The 15,238-nt window shown below is 32.1% G+C and overlaps 1 protein-coding gene across 2 annotated transcripts; it reads left to right on the top strand.

The window, feature by feature from the left end:
• The first annotated feature begins 9,400 nt into the window (after positions 1-9,400).
• Positions 9,401-13,982, top strand: LOC114182081 (phosphatidylinositol 4-phosphate 5-kinase 6-like). Of its 2 annotated transcripts, none has more exons than XM_085670564.1 (7): positions 9,401-11,120; positions 11,268-11,435; positions 11,781-11,937; positions 12,198-12,314; positions 12,404-12,597; positions 12,896-13,108; positions 13,473-13,982. In XM_085670564.1, the coding sequence occupies exons 1-7, from the start codon at positions 10,000-10,002 to the stop codon at positions 13,756-13,758; spliced, it is 2,256 nt and encodes a 751-aa protein (XP_085526690.1). In that variant the 5' UTR covers positions 9,401-9,999; the 3' UTR covers positions 13,759-13,982. The 2 variants fall into 2 exon arrangements, with proteins under 2 accessions (XP_085526690.1, XP_027924637.1); XM_028068836.2 differs by having other exon boundaries at positions 9,404-11,120; positions 11,772-11,937.
• Positions 13,983-15,238: the final 1,256 nt, after the last annotated feature.

A 15,238-nucleotide genomic window follows, 5' to 3' on the forward strand; every position in this document is an offset into this window, starting at 1 on the left:
GGGCAAAGATCTGAGGATAACTTGAAATGTGCAGCAAGTGGAGTGGAAACAGGTTTACATCATTCATATTAAACCTATCAAGTACTTTCTCAATATACCTTTGTTGAGATAAAAACAATTTACCAGCTTGACGGTCCCTACGAATCTCCATACCAAGAATTTTCTTTGATGCACCTAATTCTTTCATTTCAAACTCATTGCTTAGTTGAGTTTTTAATTTCCTGATAGAAAACTTGTCACGTGATGCAATTAACATATCATCAACATATAGTAACAAGTATATGAAAGATCCATCTTGGAATGTTTGAAAATAAATACAGTCATCAAATTGACTCCTGCAGTAACCTTGCCCAATCATGAAAGAATCAAACTTCTTGTACCATTGCCTAGGTGCTTGCTTGAGGCCATATAAGGATTTCTTCAAACGAAAAACAAAATGCTCCTTTCCAGGAACAATAAATCCCTCTGGTTGTTCCATGTAAATTTCTTCTTCCAACTCTCCATGTAAAAAAGTTGTCTTTACATCCAGCTGCTCTAACTCCAAATCAAACAGAGCAACAAAAGCAAGCAAAACACGAATGGAAGTATGACGAACAATAGGTGAGAATATCTCATTAAAGTCAATACCTTCCTTTTGATTAAAGCCTTTAACGACTAGTCGTGCTTTGCATCTTGCAATTTCAACCCCGGGAATGCCATCCTTTTTCTTATAGATCCATTTACACTTTAATGGCCGTTTGTCTTTAGAAAGTTCTGTCAGAGTCCAAGTATTGTTTTTATAAAGACTCTGAATTTCTTCATTCATAGCCCCTAGCCATTGAGAAGACTCAACACAAGAAACAACTTCAGTGTAGCTGACAGGCTCAACACCATCATTTACCTCTTGTGCAATTGACAATGCATAGGCAGTTAAATAATCATTAGTGTATCTAGATGGCTTTCTGATTTGTCTTCTTGGTCTATCCCGAGCAATAGAATAATCATCTCCTTGTTGTTGAATAGGAGAAGTGGTTTTATCATCACATTCATCATCATCATGATGATCATTATTGGATTCATTTGTAGAGGAAGATGGGACATCAATACCAGGAACTGCAGATTTTAATTCAAACTCCACCTTCTCATTAGTACCTTGTATAGTACCTGTATTGGTAGAAGAAGACACAAAAGACTGTTTTCCAGAAGATAATAATGCATCCTCATTAAAAATTACATCTCTGCTAAGAATTAGCTTTTGAGACTTTGATTCAGAGCACCATAAACGATACCCCTTAGATTCAGATACATAACCTAAAAATATGCACTCAATAGCTCTTGGAGCTAATTTGCCATTATTAATATGTGCATATGCAGGACATCCGAAAATTCTTAAATTAGAATAATCAACAGGATTACCTGACCAAATCTCTTTTGGAACTTTGAAGTCAAGTGCTGAATGTGGAGAACGGTTGACCAAGTAGCATGCAGTAGATACTGCCTCGGTCCAAAGATCATGTTGATCCCATAGCCCAGCATTTGAGAGCATACAATGAGCTCTCTCGAGTAGAGTCCTGTTCATTCGTTCTGCAACACCATTTTGTTGGGGATTCCTTGGAATGGTTTTATGTCTAGCAATACCATGATTTGTGCAGAACTCATTAAAGTCACCACTACAAAACTCTAATCCATTATATGTTCTGAGTTTCTTTACTTTCTTCCCTGTCTGGGTTTCAATAAGAGTTTTCCACTTCTTGAATGTGGGGAAAGTCTCATTTTTATGTCGCAAAAAATAGAGCCAGACCTTACGAGAAAAGTCATCAATGATAGTCATCATATAACGACGTCCTCCATAGGAAGGAACTTTAGAAGGCCCCAAAAGATCAGAGTGAATATAATCAAGAATACCTTTTGTACTGTGAGTTGCTGTAGAGAAACTAACCCTTTTTTGTGTCCCAAAAGCACAATGTTTGCAAAACTCCAACTTACCAATGACATGCTTACCAAGATATCCTTGCTTGCTTAGAAGATGCATGCCTTTTTCACTCATATGGCCTAGGCGCATGTGCCATAATTTAGTAGCATCATTTTCAGCCATAGAAGATGATACAACTACTGAACCTGTCACAACAGTCCCTTGCAGGAAATATAAGCTTCCAATTCGGTTAGCTTTCAAGAGAACAAGATAACCTTTTGATACCTTTAGAACTCCACCTTCAGCTGAGTACTTGCACCCGAGAGATTCAAGAGTGCCAAGTGAAATTAAATTTTGCTTTAAATCGGGTATATAGCAAACATCAAACAAAGTCCTAATGACACCATCATCAGTCTTGATCTGAATTGTACCTATTCCTGCAATCTTGCATTAGGCATCATTACCCATCAAGACAAGACTACAATCAACAGATTCAAAAGTAGTGAATAAGTCCTTATAGGGACACATATGAAAAGTACATCCAGAATCAAGGATTCATTCTGTTTTACTCCTCTTATTAGAAGAGACAACAGATAAAGTAATGTCACCGTCAGAGTCATCTTCAATATTGGCAGCTTCAGGGGATTGCGTGGCTTTTCCTTTTTCTTGTTTTTCTTGTTTTTTCTTCAAGATAAAACAATTAGAAATCTCGTGACCAGGTTTCTTACAATAGCGACAAAATTTGTTGGGTTTGCGTCCCCTAGACTTGGATCTGAACTTTTTGTCACTTGTACTCCTTCTTTCTTGAGTTCTACCTCTGACACTTAAACCCTCACCCTTGTCCACAGAATGAACTTCAAGATCAAATTTTTCTTTGGACAATAAATTATATTTAACATCTTCAAAGGATAAGGTATCATTATTTCCATACAACATAATTTCTTTGAAATGTTTATAGGTAGAAGGTAGAGAGACAACCAACAAAACAACTTTATCTTCATCATCAATTTTAATATCAATATTTTCCAGATCCAAGAGGATAGAATTAAACTCATTAAGATGAGATTGAATAGGAGTACCTTCAACCATTCGAATGGTATACAAGCGTTCTTTGAGACGAAGCTTGTTTGCAAGGCTCTTGGTCATGTATAAAGACTCTAACTTTGGCCATAATGCAACAGTGGTTATTTCATTTGCTACTTCACGGAGAACCTCCTTTGATAAAGAGAGTAGTATTGATGATAACGCCTTTTCATCCAACTCCTCCCACTGCTCATCAGTCATGGAAGCTGGCTTATTTTCTATTCCATCTAAAGCCTTCTTTAACCCACTCTGGGTTAAAAGGGCCCTCATTTGGACTCGCCAAATAGAAAAACTAATCTTGCCATCAAACTTCTTAATGTCAAATTTTGCAAACATTTTGGAATTTCCAACTAAGAGCTCCGATACCACTTGTTATGGTATCATAGCATGCGGAAGCACAGGATCGTGACAATTGGAAATTAAAGAGAAGCAAATAAAAGAGCAAGAGAAATAACACACAAGGATTTACGTAGAAAATCTCTTTTGAATGTAAGAGGAAAAATCACGAGACGATAATGAACAAAGTTTCACTATGAAAAGAAGAGTACAAAGCTCTTGAATGGGAACAAGAATCCTCACCAAAATACACTCAGGTGTATATTACAAAGTGTGTCTCTGTAAATGTTTTTCTATATTTTTTTCAAGTCATGGAGATGTTATTTATAGGCTTCAAAATTGAACCAATTAATAGGTCATATGAAGAGTCTTCAAAACTGAAGCAGTAAATAGGCCATGTGAAGAGTCTTCAAAACTGAACCAGTAAATAGGTCATATGAAGAGTTTTCAAAACTTAAGCAGTAAATAATTAATAATTAGTGCTTAAGTAACGTGTGGTATTAGGAATTGAATGAGAACCACATATTCTAACAAAAATAAATATAGAGAGCTTAATAAAAATACAACTACATATAAAAAGGGAAAAAAATTATATAAAAGAAAATAAAGTAAACATATTTTGGATTTGAAGTTATATCGATTGTCATGTACATCTATGCAATTATTGTTATAAGAATATGACAAATAATGGTTACTTTGTAATGTAGAGATTATATTATCATTTGAGTTGGTGTTTTTATACAATACCTATCTATTTGTCACGATCAATTAATGCAAATACGAGAATATTAAAAATCCCTCAAGACGTGCATCCAAATTCCCACCAAAACCACATATAATTTTATGTTCATTATTTATGAGTGATTCTCAACATCTTCAATTTCTTTACATCTTTTAATTTAATTTTAACATTAACTTAATGTATCTTTCCTAGGTATTTTAACCCTTTTGTTACGAAGGCCATATAAATTTTCAAAAAGAAAAACTCAACTTGCTTATTTCGGTATCATATTTTAAAATAAGTGAATGGAAAAAGAAAGGGGACACTTTGAGTTTTGTAGGCTTGAAAAATAAAATAGGTATCATACAAGAGAGCACGAGACACTATTAAGTGTGAAATAAACCTTGAAAACAAATCCACATTTGAATTTTGAACAAAAAAAATTAGAGAAAATACTATTTTCTTCTCATCAATCTTTTATATTTACTTTACTTTTGAAATATAAAAGTATTTATCGGATAGATTATAACTTTAATCTCTCTTTAATTTGTGTGACTATCAAGCAGCAATCTTATCTAAAAAATAATACAGTTTTAAAAAAATAGGTTCATCCAATAGATTGAGTTCAAAGATTATTAACTTTTTTTAACTATTGAACTTAATTAGGGTTAGAAAAGTTGAAACATCGATTTTACAGCACAAAAAATTAACGTGTCCAACGGGAAAATCTGAATGTGAGAGAACAACAACAATCTAATCTTAGCTTCTATAACCATCATTTGAACATATAAATAGTACCACACTCTCTTCTCTTTTTCATCAACAAATAAAAACAAGAACCTCATAACACCTTCCACACTTGTTTCTTTCATATTCTCTTTTTCTCTACACTTTTTCAAGTCATGGCATCTCAATCATTCTCCGTCAACTTCTTCCTCGTTGCTCTCATTGCAGCTCTTTTCTTTGCCGTGACCTCCGCCGAAGAGTTGTCGGCGGCGGCCCCAGCACCGGGACCTGATGCCGGAGCTGCAGGATCTGTTTCTAGCTCTTTGGCCATGATCGGAGCTTCCATTGTGGTTTCAATGTTGGCCATATTGAAGCAGTAATTTGATGGGAATGATGATTATGAGATGAATCGATCCATGTATTATGGAAAGGAAAGAGACAAAAGAGAGAGATTTGAGTGAATCATTTATTCTAGGTGCTTGTGAGAAACAAGAGGGATTTTGATACCCCATTTCTACCATTCATTATTTCAATTTCAATGATTATTAATATACATATTTGATTTATTATTGTTCTTCATTCTTTCTCTCTCTCTCTCTCTCTCTATATATATATATATATATATATATATAAAAGTTAATAATGTAATTAGAATAAAATTAAAGTTGAATCAACCAATCCATCTTAATTTTATTTAATTAATTTGAGGAATTGATTTTGTTTATACTATTGTTAAACTTTATTTTAAAGCTCATTAATGTAATTATAGCTTAATTAAATTTATTAATGTAATCTTTCGTGTTTCTCTCTCCATTTTATTTTGTATGTGTGGTATTCAGTCTGTTATATTTTGTTCTTTCTGTTAATTATATAGTGAGACACTCGTCACTCATCTAAGACACTATATATAAACTGATGTATTGTTCATTATTAAATAAATGAGAATGATAGACTTTTTCTCGTTCCTCATTATCAATTTCTGACATGTTTTAATACTCGTTACTGTAATAGATTTAGTAGTATTTTTTTAATTATTTTAATAAATATTAATAAAGGAGGTTGAAAGTAATCCAGACTCTGAAATAATAAATTATAAATAATATATAAATAATAAAACATGTATCACAAATTTAAAAAGTATAAAGTTGTATATTATATATATACTAATTTACAATTAATATTCAAATTACAATGGTGAAACAATTCATATTATTATTATTTTTCTGCTTTATTTTATATTTTAATGTTCGTTGTACAGTAAAATATTAGTCAACATATCATTCAAAGTGGTTACGATATCATAAAAACTATTTTATAATTCATTAAATTAAAATAATTTATTATATTATAAATACCACACTGATTCAATACTTTAATAGTAATTAATCATTTCTGAACTTTCATAACAATCACTTAAATCTACTTTACGTTTTTTTCAAAAGTATTATATTTTACACAATACGTTGTATTTTACATCGTTTAAGTATATATATTATCTTTCTTTCATTATAAAGGAAAGAAGTATTATTTAGCTACATTTCTTTCTTTGTATATTAACTTTTAAGTATTTGGAGGAAAAATATTATAGATAGGATTATTTAAACTATTAGGAGTAGATAAAAAGTGACTCCAATTTGTATTTCAAGGATAATTGGTGCATTTGGAGCAGTTAGGAAGGTGATGGTAGAATTTCTCTTTTTTTAAAATGTTACTGAATTATTTACTACATTTGTTTGTTATGCATTTCCTAGGAAAACTACTATGATATCGACAAAGAAGGAGTCGAGCATATTATGAGTAGTCATTTATAATGAGAATATAAAATTTTTGTTTTTCATACACAATCACAAAAGGGGAAAATTAGACAAATATCAAATAAAATAAGATAAAAAAAAACTCTTTCAAATCCATAAACTTGATTTTTATCATACTTTATAAATACTTGGATTAATTTTGAAGTGATTAGTCATAATAATTGAGTCTCATCATGATCAACAAAGTGACTTAAGAACATTTCATCTTGAGTAATAGTAACTCATTTAAATCCCCAAGGTCATACCTCCAACTACAATAATCAAATTTTTATTTATCATAAAATTTATTTTGATATTAAACCATATAATTATATAAATAAATAAAATTAGTGCATAACTGAAAATAAATATAAATAAATATGATCAATATGTGACGGTAGATAGATATAAATAAACAAGTAACAATGTGAACTAAATATAAATTAGAACGAAGATAGAAGCATCACACTTAATATAATATAGAAATAAAAAATAATTACAAAAGATGAAATAATAAAAATAAAAAGATAAAATATCATAAGAAACAAGTGTATTATCCTCTTTTTTTTATACGATTAGATCATGTTCTTTTTTTTTTCTTCTCTACTAACTCTTTTGTTTCACTCCTTCCTCTCCACTTCTTTCTCCCTTTTCTTTTATCATCTACCTTGATATTTATAGTGGTAAAAGTAATCATTACATTAGGTTCAAAGTAAACTAGGTTTTGAGTTATTGTTTTTCGTTCAGTTGCACATGGATTGTTCTTATAAGACATTCTTTTCTTTTCTTCTTATCACCACAGTAATAGATAAAATTTATCTTCCGTGTATAAGCAAGTAATCTCACATTATCATTTATTAACTTTCATTACTTAAAAATAAGAATATAGTTTATATGTGGATCTTAACCATTATTCAAATATATGTAGGTGTACAAATATTCTTTGCATTTAATGGAGGTTATCTTCTAGGATTTAGGCTAAGATTTTGCATTCAATATGTTTATTATTAAGTTATTTTATATTACTATTATTACTATTGTAATATGCATCGCTTTAGATCTCCACCAAAGATGTTTTGGCATTCTCAGTGGATTGCATGGTTCATTAATTTCATGTGATAGAAATAGAGAAAATGAAATAGCGTAACCTAGAAAAATATTAATAATAATAATAATAATAATAAATAATTACAACTTAATTGATCATGACCGAATGTAATAATCTATGATCTACAGATATGATACGTACATTGATACGATACGCATTCGATACGTCGAGATGTTTATTTTCAAAATAATAAGATACGATACGCGATCGATACGTAATATATGAATATTGAAAAATATACAATAATTTTTAAAAACATAATAAATATATGATGGTTTTTGTGTGAATCAAAATTAAAACTATATGTACTAAAATTGTCAATATAAAAAATATAAATTATTGTTATCATAGAAGTACCATTACAAGAAAACTCTTAAATAATGACAAATTTTAGTAACCAAAAATATGTTAGAGACCAATTTTCTAATTAGAGATCAATTTAGAGACTAATTATTTTTGTAGTCAAAACCTAGCAGCTAATGTTAATGACCAATTTAGAAACCAATTCATAATTGAAACTATTTTAATTATCAATTTAGAGACCAATTATAATTTTTGAAACTATTTTAGTTGTCAATTTGATCATTATATAGTGATTAATTATTTTTTATCACTATAATTGATCACTATTTATTTTTTTTTTGTAGTGTACTACAACTTTATAAATTAGATGTTTTATTGATAAATATCGATAAAGTATCGGGCACAATACGTATCAAATACGATTACGTAACCCAAATGGAAGTATCAGTACATCATAAATAATAATCATTATGTCATATTTTCATTTTATTAATCTTCCGTGTATTTTTAAATATTTTTTTAACTTAAAATAATGGAGATATAAATAATATAACTTTAATACATTATATATATAAAAAGTAATATATCATAAAATTTTAGTTATTACTATAATAAAATCATTGGAGTATAAATTTGAAATGTTAGAAGCATCCCTAACGAAGGGCGCAGTTGGTGTCCCTCCCCAGCCAGTTGGCGTCACTCCCCAACCAGCAGCAACAATGCGTCCTTTGTTTCCCCCTATTGACGATCAAGCACGTCAATCCCCAACTACCAATCATTTGTTATATTTGTGCACTTTGCCTTTCACATTTATGTAAATTAACCGGATCGATAAAAATATTGAAATATTTCTACTTTATGGAACGGTAAAATTTATTTTAAATTGTCTATAAAATGTTGAATTTATATAATGATATATTTTTTCAGTACACAATCCAGGTTACCGTTAAGCAGACTTTGATTGTAGAATTTGAATCTATACTAGAACATAAGAGGTGTTATACTGTGAAATATTTATTAATTGGTTGAAATTTTAATTTTATTTTTATAAGACACTTTTTTTTTTACTATCTAAGCCCAATTAAATACTTTTAGTTAAATCAAATAAATAATTATATTATTTTAAAAAAACACGACTATCTACTCGCATGTTTCGTGTGACATCCATTTCTCTTATATTATTTAAAAACAACATATTAACTAAATTTCAACCAAAAATTATGAAAATCGAATATTTAAAATATGAAAATTAAATATTGAATGATTTAATCATAATCTTTCTGAAGATTTTTTTAAATGAAATTCATACTCTTTCTCACCCAACATGCTAAATCTCATTATGATGCATGTGACTGGGTTGATGTTGTTGTTTTAAGAGCCATGAAGAACTCATACGAATGCCAAAACCAATAGTCATTCTCAATCTATCAAACTAACGGTTTAAGAGAAGAAACATGTCTGCGATTAAAACAAAAAACACTATAATTAGGACCAAACCAAAATCGCATATTTACCACCACCCTTTCTCTACTTCCTTGTAATTGTCTGGTCTCCTAGTACTTTTCGGAGCATTAATCGCAACCCACAGAACCATGAGTTGAATCCCTTTGATCCAATTCCAAATCAACAAAAAAATAAGGGGGAAAAAGGAGAAAGAGAAATTGCGCAAGAACAAGAAACAAAAAAGACAAGTCTTCCAACCAACCTTTTGATTACCTCGTCAACCCAACAGCATTGTCGTTTCTTTCAAAATCTGAAGACAACCCATTTTACACGACCACATAAATAACACATAGCCGAAAGCACAAAAAGCTCTTCATTCTTTTTTTGTTGTCTCTTTTAGGTTTATTTTCACAATTTGATTGATTCCTCCCATTGTGTTATTCTGTCCTGGGGTTGGTGCAGAAATGTTTTCTGCGACATTGCATTCATTAAAGATTATTTTTTTAATCGAGGGGCATTTGTGTTGTTAGCATTGATGGATGAAGAAGAATAGGGGTGTGAGGGAGGGTGTATCAAAGTGGATTCCTTAAAGAGAATGAGCAAAGAGATCAACAAAGCCTGGGAAGCAACACTTCGCAAATCGAGTGGTACGAAGAAAAGGGCAAGCAGCATCTTCACACAAATGTCTGTGGCCCATGTGGATGATGATATGTCCGCGGAGGTGTGTCAGGTTGAGAAGATTCTCCCCAACGGCGACTTCTACACAGGCCAATGGGTGGAGAAGTTCCCCCATGGCCAAGGAAAGTACCTTTGGACAGATGGGTGCATGTATGTGGGTGAATGGATCACCGGAAGCACCATGGGAACGGGGAGGTTTAGCTGGCCCAGTGGTGCCACCTATGAGGGTGAATTCAAGAGTGGTTACATGGATGGGAAAGGCACTTACATTGGTGCTTCTGGGGACACCTATAAGGGGTGTTGGGTGATGAACTTGAAGCAGGGACAGGGGACTGAGAGCTACCCCAATGGAGATTTCTATGATGGGGAATGGAAGAAGGGGTTGCAGAATGGGCAAGGGAGGTACCAGTGGAAGAATGGGAACCAGTACATTGGGCAGTGGAAGAATGGTGTGTTCAGTGGGAATGGCACAATGATGTGGAACAATGGGAATAGGTTTGATGGGGCTTGGGAGGAAGGGTTGCCAAAGGGAAATGGCACATTCAGGTGGAGTGATGGGAGTTTCTATGTTGGGGTTTGGAGTCAAGGCCCAGGGGAACAGAGTGGGACTTATTATCCTTCTGAATCTTCTCCTGAAAGTTCTACGGATTGGGATCCTCAGAATCTGTACAGTGTGGAGCTGAATGATTGCCATATTTGTCCTTGTGAGAAAGTGGCAATTTACCCTTCGCAGAAGACATTGAGTGGGTGTGGGGGAGATGAGGATAATAGGCCACTGCTTAAGAAGAGAACTGATGGGAGTGGGAGGCCAAGGTGGACTTCAGAGGATGGGAGGGTCAGTAGCTACAGTTGTAATGATGGGAATGTTGGTTTTGATGGAGGTAGAAAATCTGGATTTAGTGCCATGGAAGCTCGTTCCATTTCTACTAGAAGCAGTTTTACGAGGTTGAGAATAAAGAATCCCAAGAGACAGGGAGAGACCATATCCAAAGGGCACAAGAATTATGAGCTTATGTTGAATCTGCAGCTAGGTATCAGGTACTACTGATCATGCAATTTCTTCTGTCATCTTTTTGCTAAAAAATGTGAACATTAGTTGAGTTAGATGATGTCTTAGAATGAATGGTGCGGCATTCTAACAAAGAAAATTTCCTTCTATTGTTAACTTGTTGTGCCATAGCACAGACATTCTGTTGGAAGACCTGCTCCAACTCCATCGCTTGATTTGAAGTCTTCTGCATTTGATCCCAAAGAAAAAGTATGGACAAGATTTCCAACGGAAGGGTCCAAGCACACACCACCTCACCCGTCTAGTGAATTTAGATGGAAAGACTACTGCCCGGTTGTGTTCAGGTAGACACCATGGCCTAAGTAATCTTATTTCTTCATTTCACCAAACTTTGGTCTTCATTAGCTGAACCATGTTTTCTAACAGAATCTTCTTATATGTGCTAACTTCTTGAGAGTGCCCTTTAAAATTTATAACCTTCCTTTTGAATCACAAAGAGGAAGGTTTTTATTTCTCTAGAAAGTGGCATTCCAAAAACCCTTTTGGTATCTCTCTAGGAAGAACAAAGGGTGTTAGGATATGCCATGTTCATTTCATGGTTGTTGTTATAATTGTTTCATAATCTTGTATAAACAAATAGTCTATAATTATATTCAAACTGATTGCATTTATATTTCTAGGGCTCTCAGAAAATTGTTCAAAGTTGATCCAGCTGATTATATGATTTCAATATGTGGGAATGATGCCCTTCGAGAGCTCTCATCCCCTGGGAAAAGTGGAAGCTTTTTCTATTTGACAAACGATGATCGTTACATGATAAAGACCATGAAAAAAGCTGAAGTAAAAGTGAGTTCTCTTTTAGTTGGTTGAATACAATATGCTAAGGCATTAGTTTGTATATATATTCTCTTAATCTCATAATTAGATAGTTTTACACGTAATCTCAGTTCGAAGTCCAGTAGTATAGTGGATCTATGTATTACAAAAGAACAACAGTTACTATGTCAAGAAAGTTACAAGTTTGCCAAAGATATGTATTACTCCACTTAGGTATGATGCTTGTCAATCAATGTTTGCTTAATCCTATGTTTATTACATGATTGCAGGTTTTTCTGAGAATGCTTCCTGCATATTACAAACATGTTCGGTCTTTTGAGAACACTCTAGTTACCAAGTTCTATGGCCTCCACTGTGTTAAACTAACAGGAACTTCACAGAAGAAGGTAGTATACACTAGTACAGAGATGTGTATAAACTGTCTTTTGGTATTGAAAGCTTTTAGATAATTACACCTCTAATCTATCTATTTCAGGTTCGCTTTGTCATCATGGGAAACCTATTCTGTTCTCAATATGCCATCCACAGGCGCTTTGACCTTAAAGGTTCAACCTTTGGTCGCACTACTGACAAACCCGAATCAGAAATAGAACCTACAACAACACTCAAGGACCTTGACCTAAATTTTATATTCCGGTTACAGAAGTCTTGGTTCCAAGAATTCTGCAGGTGAAAAACCCATCCTTATTGCTTCTTTTCCCACCATTCTTGCCTATGCAAGCATTTGTTTCATTAAAGCACGTTGTATTAGCTTATATGGCAATTTCAGTTGAAAGATACAAACTTTACACCAACAATCTAAAATATATGAAACTTTCAGTGATAAGGTTTAGCTGGTCGATAATTGTCTGCATTCTACAATGTTATGTGATATGATTGATGCACTGGAATGTGGTTTCTGTGATTTGACATTGATGTTATGCAGTATTTGGAAGATGGTTATATTTGTGAGTATGTTGTTATGCAGGCAAGTGGATAGGGACTGTGACTTTCTTGAGCAGGAGAGGATTATGGATTACAGTATGTTGGTTGGTCTTCACTTCAAGGAAACAACTTCTGCTGGCACTGTTGCACCTACTCGTATCAGTTTAGCCGGTGGCTGTACCCCAACTGGTGTAGAAGATGGAAGGTCCCGTCTTTCTGGAGTTGATGCTGATAATCTTGCAGTAGATCCTAGCCGGTATATTGTCATCAACTTCATCTTTACAAAAGTTTCATCTGGTATCTGTTAAAAATAAGATTAATTTACAACAAATAAGTGGATGCAAACCTCACTTTATAGGCCAATTTTGTGAGGTTAAATTAGACTTAAAATTCACTTCTTAACCGTATCAACTTTAGTTTTGACCGAAACAAGCACAATTGTGGACATGTTTGGACAAGGTTCTTCGTAAGCAATTCTAGGAGGAAAGAATAAGAAATAAGAAGAGAAAATGCATTAACCTTCTCTATAAGTTAATTTGCTGTAGTTTGTCTAAATTTTGCAGTTTGATGGTGTTCAGTTAGGAAGTGTTTTTTCATTTACACTGTGTTTTATGTTTCAGGTGGATTCAATTAGGAATAAATATGCCAGCAAGGGCTGAAATGACTGTGAGGAAAAGCACAAGTGAGACTCCTCAGCTGGTTGGAGAGCCAACTGGGGAGTGTTATGACATCATAATCTTTTTTGGTATCATAGACATATTGCAAGACTATGATATCAGTAAAAAGCTTGAACATGCTTACAAATCGTTCCAGTATGATCCAACATCAATCTCTGCTGTTGATCCAAGGCAATACTCAAAACGCTTTCGTGATTTCATCTTCAGAATTTTTGTAGATGACACTTGAAGGTGAGGTTTTGATGCTAAAAATTCATCTTTCAACAGGTGCACATCAATGTATAGTTACAAGGAAATCACAAAGTTCTAACATTCTCATTCATACTCATACATAGCTTAGCAATCACACTGTTATTGGAGGCTATTTTGTGATCACAGAAACAGATACACATTTTCTAAAACTTCTGCATTTTCCAGTTCATTTAGTGAATTTTACTTTATCTATAGGCACAACGAATGTATACTTTAGTGTAGATCAAATGTTGTTTAGAGTTAATCAAAGCCTTTTTTTTTTCAATTGTAAATGAATCAGCAAAAAGTGGTACACAAGATTGAACATTATTCTTTTCTGTATGCATTATTTTGTCCCCAAATAAGGCCTCTGGGATTCGGCACTGGATAAATTGTACATTCAGAAGATGAAAACTATAGATTTGTGTACAAAAGTAAATGCAAATCTTCTTGCTATGGTTTTGTGTTATCTTCTACTAACATCCGAAAGTTTCACAATTAAAATTGAAAAAAAGTTCAACAAAATTAGTAGTGCTGTAAATAAAATAATTAAAGAAAATATCTAATTATATGTATCACAGAAACTTATTTATTTGTATTTAATATACATTAAACTTTATTTGAGTTTTACGTTTTTCTATAAAGATTTGAATCTATTAAATTAATGAATTTATCACACATTTTTGATAATTATAAAATGATAAATAATAATAATAATAATAAGATTTATTTAATTGGGTTATTTCGTAACAATAACTTATAAGATATTAAGAATTTTATTTTGATAAATTCATTCAGATAATAAAAAACACTACGCATTACATATTATATATAAAATTATAAATAGTATATTATACTGTAATTATGGTTACAGCGTCTTCTTGGATTCACCTAGGAAATTATAAACTAATAGCAATATTAAAAATAATGGAATTAAAATCAAAGAATAAATTAATGATAATAGTAGTAATTCAAATAATTGTAGGTATATTATATTGAACTAACAGGGAGGCTTCAATTTAATTTGAAATGACGTTAAGTTACTTAAACTTAACAATATAAAATAATTAAAATCAATAACTTCAAAATGATTAAAGGTATCATTATTTTTTAAAATAGTTTTTATAATGAATGCATTTAACTGCAGATACTAAAAAATAGTAATCATCGTATTATGTTTCCTATGAAAAGTGACGTTTTAACTGATCGTTTAAATTTTGAATTAGTTGTCAACGTTATAACTTAATAGTCCTATTTTCATGATTTTCACCTCTTGAACTTATTATTTTAGACATTTTATCATCACAGAAATCTTGTTATGTCCCATTAACATTGAGATAAGGTAAAATATAAGAAATGAATATTAAATTTAATTTAATTTTACGAAAATCAATTTTAATTATGAAATTTATATTTATTAATATATTATAAATTTGTATTACTTTTAATCGACGTAAAATCTTTGACTGACATAAAGC

The sequence above is a fragment of the Vigna unguiculata genome, chromosome 1 (genome assembly GCF_037176805.1).
Source record: "Vigna unguiculata cultivar grain cowpea cultivar isolate G323 ecotype 2 chromosome 1, ASM3717680v1, whole genome shotgun sequence".
NCBI lineage: Eukaryota > Viridiplantae > Streptophyta > Magnoliopsida > Fabales > Fabaceae > Vigna > Vigna unguiculata.